Below are 5197 nucleotides of genomic sequence, written 5' to 3' on the forward strand. Positions count from 1 at the left end.
AGGAGCGGAGAAGCAGCTCTGGGGCCCTGAGAGCCTACTGGGCCGGACCAGCCGGCCTGGCCCACCCGGTGGCAGCTGGGCAAGGACTGGGCCTCCTCCTAAAACGCCCGGACTCTTGATCAGGCAGAGAGGGTGCCTGTGGCCCCTGGAGGAGAAGCACAGAGGAGAGGCAGTGGAGCTGGGCCCCACCCCCCCTCCCCCCTCCCCCCCCCCTCCCCCCCCCTCCCGAGGTTGAGGTTTGGGAGAGGCCCTGGAGGGAAAAGTGCAGCTGCTGTGGTTATTTCCGAGGCCGCAGGCTGGGTCTGGGAGGAGGGGGAAGGGGCTCGGCGGGTGTGGCCCAGCCTCCTCTCTGGGCCTGCCTGGCAATCCCATTTCCTCCCGGTCTTCCTGGTCCTCCCGGTCCTCCCTGCCAGGGTGGGCTGCAGTCACTGGAGGAAGGTGGCCCGTGGGGTGTGGGACAGAGGAGGCTGGGCTGGGGAGGTAATGGAGAGCAGGGTGGATTTGCTGGCCTGACCTCCAGGTGGGAGTCGCTCCTGGTCCACATCTTCTTTCCTTTCTGGTGCTGCCAATTTCAGGACAGTGATTGGAGAAGAAAGTGCCGTTGGCAACTGCCCTAGTAGCTTCCCGCCTTGCCCAGTGCTCCCCAGACCCCTCTCTCCACCTGGTTCCTGAGTGTGATGTGAGCGCCCCTCCAACTCACCCCCAACTCTGTTGCGACAGTGATCCTCCCTGAAGCCCAAATCTGGCCTCAATACTCACCTTCCCTATAACCTTCTGTGGCTCCCCAGCGCCCTCAGATAAAATCAGGTGCAAGCCCCTCAGGGAAGCCTTTCCTCATCCAGGTACTGTTGGCCTCCCAGCCTCATGCTCCATGTTTCCTCAGCACACCCTAAACTCCAGCCGTGGCCACATGCTCACTGTTCCCCAAGTCTGTGCTTTCTCATTTCGGAGCCTCTGCCCAGGCTGGGACGCCAGCCCTCCTCCTCCACTCATCCTTCAAGGCCACCTTCACATTCTGGACAGCCTCCATGCCACCAAGATGCTTACTGGTGACTTGTCTTAGAGCTGACATCATGCTATTCCTTCACTGGGCTCATGGCCAGATTCTGCCCTAACAGTGGGCGGCCTGGGAGCAGGGACTGGCAGGGTTCCATTCTTTCAATCCTCTCAGACCAGCTCAGGGCCAGGCATATAGTAGGTGTTCAGTAAAATATCTGCTAACCAGATGGGAAAGATAGGGCTGTGCCTGGCCTTGGAGGGAGAGATGTGAGGAGGGTGGGCGGGGTGCACAGAGCAGGGACCCTAACCCCTCATGGCTTGGATCAGCAGCCGCCTCCCCCCGTCACCCCCCAGCTCACCCTCGCCCCCACCTGACCCTCTCAGACAGGCCAGAGGCTGTCAAGCAGGGGCTCTTGGAGGATCCCCTGCAGGCGCCTCAGGAGGGCCGAGGCCTGAGCCCTGAACCCTGGCAGCTGCTCAGACTTGGCATCTGGCCCAGCCTTTCTTTATCATTAGTGACAAGCACGCGGAGCTGCAGCCACAATCCCTGCTTCCGGGGGAGGCCCGGGTAGGGCAGGGCCTTGTGGTTAATGGGTCCTGGGCCCTCTGCATAGGCCTACAGAAGGGGTCACAGCCTGGCGGTGCCAGGGTGCAGCCTCAGGAACCCCAGGTCTAATTCCCCGAAGGACCTTGCATCCCCTCCACATTCTTCCCTGGGTACCCCTAGCTCAGCCTGCTGGCCCCAGGCCCCTTCCCGCCAACTCCTGGGCCTAGCTCATCCTCAAACTATTTTCCATTGGCTTCCCCCAATTCCTGCCACCGCACAATTTTTTCGTGGGGTCTGGGGAGGGATGAGGGAGAATGAGAGGTGGAGCCTGGGCCCTGGGGGCGTGGCTACGAAGGCATGGAGGGGGGGGTCACCATTCTGATTGGTCAGCTCTGCTCCAGAACTGGCTGCAAAAGTCCATGGACTCCGCCTCCAGTGGCCCCTATCCCTGTCCTGACTTGCAATTGGCTGAGCTTCCAGGAGGCGGGACTCACCGGGGTCTGGTCCCGTTAAAAGGGTGGGAGCGGCTCAGGGCCCATCTCTCGGGTGGAGTCTTCAGACAGCTGGTGCTGCAGTCCCCAGGACCATCCTTCTGTCCTCAGTCATGGCTTGTGTGAGTGCGGGGACCCCGCCCCAAGGCTCGGGGTGGCGTGGGGGCAGACAGCTGGGAGGGTGCGGGCAGTCAGGGTCCTAGTCCCCACGGTGTGGCCATGAGCAAGTACCTTCTCTTTTCTGGGCCCTTAGTGGCCCCATCTGTAAGATGGGGGTGGGCACCAGGGTCCCCCAAGACTTTCTCGGGCTTAAGAATGTTCTGGATTCCTCCAGGGTCTGACAGCACAGTTATTTCTGCCAAGGTCCCACATTCTGCAGCTCTCTGAGAAGTAGGAGTAGGAAGGGTGTGGCCAGCTTGGGGGAGGGGGAGGCACTTTGATGGCACCCAGGCCACTGTCCCTTCCCCCTCCTCCACCCCAAAAAGCCACCCCCGCTGCAGCTGTTCCAGTCACCGGGCCAGGCCAGTCACCCTCTGCTCTAGAGAGTCTGAAAAGGCGCCAGGACCCGAGATGGCTGCCCGGGAAAGGGGCCTCCCCGGTTAGTGGGTGGAAGGGGTTCTGTGCAGGCTGGTCAGGTGGGGGCCGGGGGAGAGAAGGAGGCCGGAATCTTCCCCAGGCCCGGAGGGAAACCGCTCAAGTTTCTGGCAGGGGGAACCACTCGCTGGCAGTTCAGCTGTGCGTTCAATCTTGTTAACCCCCAGCCAGCCAGATGCCAACTCGGACCAAGGCCTCGCTCCCTCCCAAGGGAGCCTGGCCCTGCTCCGTGGGGCCTCCTCTCCACCTCCCTCCTCTGCAGAGGGGCTGGTGGGGGGTCTGCAGCCCCAGGCCCTTCCTCTCCAGCAGAGGGGCAGACCCCCTCCGTCCACCTTCCTTTGCACCAACTCCCTCACTCACAGAGTCTGATTCTCGCCATCCGTTCCATGAGGCACGAGAGCACCCAGAATCCAAAATCTCCACGCTGAACCGCAGAACCTTCTAGACCTTGGATTCTAAAACCTTAGTCGTGTTGCGGATAGGAAACCGACCAGGAAACTGGCCTGGTTGGGAGCAGGGAATTGCCCAGGGCCACAGAGAGAAAGAAAGGCTAGAACTTGCACCTGATTTCCCAGTTGACGGGGTCAGAGGATCCAGGTGGAGACGACCCCACCCCCAGGGACGCTGCATCCTCTAACGGTCTGGGTGGGGTCTTGCCTGCAGAATCTGGTCGCCAGCAACCTGAATCTCAAACCTGGGGAGTGCCTCCGAGTGCGGGGCGAGATAGCCCCCGACGCCAAGAGGTGAGGGGGCGAAGGCGGGAGTGGCTGGAGGCGGTGGCCGGGTCTGGGAGTCTGGGAGCCGGAGGGTCCAGCCCCAGGTCAGGTAGGGGCGTGGCCAGCCAGGCTCCACTCTGGCCTCTTCTCTGGTGGCCGCTGGCCAAAGCTGGGTTTTCTGGATGAGTCACTTCTTCCGCGGGATCTGGATGCCTCCACCAGTGCCGCCCCCTCCCCTCCCCTCCCCTCCCGACTGGAGCCTCTTAAACTAAACCAGCTGCGGCTCCATCGCCCACCTCGGCCTGCCCCCTCCTCCAGGCTCTGGGCGGGCCTGAGGCTGCAGGGCGGGGAGAGGGAAATGAGACGGTGTCACGCCCAATGCTCTCCCTCTGCGGTCCCTCTCTCCTGCGTTCTTCACTCGCAGCCCGGCACTCAACCTTTCACTCCTTCGGTCCTTCCTTCACTCATCATTCAGCCCGCTGGTCTGTTTTCTCAGCAGCCATGTGACCGACCTTGGACTAGTCAACCAGCTGCATTGAGCCTCAGTTTGTTAATCAGTAACCAAAACAAGGGGTCGGTGGTTGTGTGGAGGATGTGAGATGCCGGATCTCTCGGTGCGGAGATGATCAGCTGACACCATCAGAGCCGCGTGCATTACTCATTTCATTCTTACCAAACCTCAGGGGCCAGGGTTGCTATTTCCTCCACTTAGCAAATGGGTTGTGATTTGTTCATTCGCCCCAGAGCTATTGAGTACCTTCTGCATGTCATGCATCGTGCTGGGCACCACGGATACAAAGACACACAAGGCAGAGGGGACACTTGCACTCCCAGAGGTCATCTGGAGGGAGTCTCCGACCGCGGCCAAAGGGCTGGGTCACAAACGACAGTCTGCAAGTGTCTTGGCTGTCAGCACAGCAAGACCCCTAGAGTTCCCTCTTGTGTGGCCCCCATTGTGCAGATGAGGAACCTGAGACCCAGAGAGTGGCAGGGACCTGTTCCAGGTCACACATCAAGGAGGTGGTTTCTCACCTCCGGGCTGAATGCATTCTCCCAGCTCTCCAGGCATTGCATGCCAGAGAATGGTTGGTCTGAGGGGGCTGCCGCTGGCCTACAGCTGGCCTCGGAGGCCTCAATCCCTCCCACCTGTTACCCCCTAGCTTCGCGCTGAACCTGGGCAAAGATGACAACAATATGTGCCTGCACTTCAACCCTCGCTTCAATATACATGGAGACATCAACACCATTGTGTGTAACAGCAAGGATGGCGGGGCCTGGGGGGCTGAGCAGCGGGAGACTGCCTTCCCCTTCCAGCCCGGAAGTGTTGCAGAGGTGGGCTCGGGGCTGGGGACTGGGGCAAGGGGCTGGGGACTGGGGCCGGGGGCCGGGGGCTGGGTGGGCTGGGGCAGAGCTGGGTTTAGTGACTAGAGACCTAGGCCCCACCTTGCCCTTCCTGCCCACCCCCTTCTCTCCCTCTCTCACCTGCTGTGTCATCCCCCTCCCCCAACCTCAGTGGACTCACCGGTGAGGTAGAGCGGTCAGGGCCACAGGAGGAAAGGGCTCTGGGAGGGCCCGTGGCCTGCGGGCCATGGCTGTGGCTGCACGGAGGCTCCCGCTGGGGACACTGCTCACTGCCCTTTTCCTCTCCCAAGGTGTGCATCTCCTTCGACCAGGCCGACCTGACCATCCAGCTGCCAGATGGATACTCTTTCAAGTTCCCCAACCGCCTCAACCTGGAGGCCATCAATTACCTGACAGCTGAAGGTGACTTCAAGATCAAGTGTGTGGCCTTTGATTGAAGCCAGCCAACCCATAGCACCCAATAAAGGCTGCTGCCTCTTCCCCCTGAA

At 61.2% G+C, this 5197-nt stretch overlaps 1 protein-coding gene across 1 annotated transcript; it reads left to right on the top strand.

Annotated features, from left to right (window-relative positions):
- Window positions 1-2012: 2012 nt before the first annotated feature.
- LGALS1 (galectin 1) lies at window positions 2013-5197 on the top strand. The gene is made up of 4 exons (XM_036301151.1): window positions 2013-2159; window positions 3295-3374; window positions 4508-4679; window positions 5000-5197. Exons 1-4 carry the CDS (start codon window positions 2151-2153, stop codon window positions 5144-5146), a joined length of 408 nt encoding a protein of 135 aa, XP_036157044.1. The 5' UTR covers window positions 2013-2150; the 3' UTR covers window positions 5147-5197.

The sequence above is a fragment of the Myotis myotis genome, unplaced genomic scaffold, assembly GCF_014108235.1.
Source record: "Myotis myotis isolate mMyoMyo1 unplaced genomic scaffold, mMyoMyo1.p scaffold_m19_p_3, whole genome shotgun sequence".
NCBI classification, from domain to species: Eukaryota; Metazoa; Chordata; class Mammalia; order Chiroptera; family Vespertilionidae; genus Myotis; species Myotis myotis.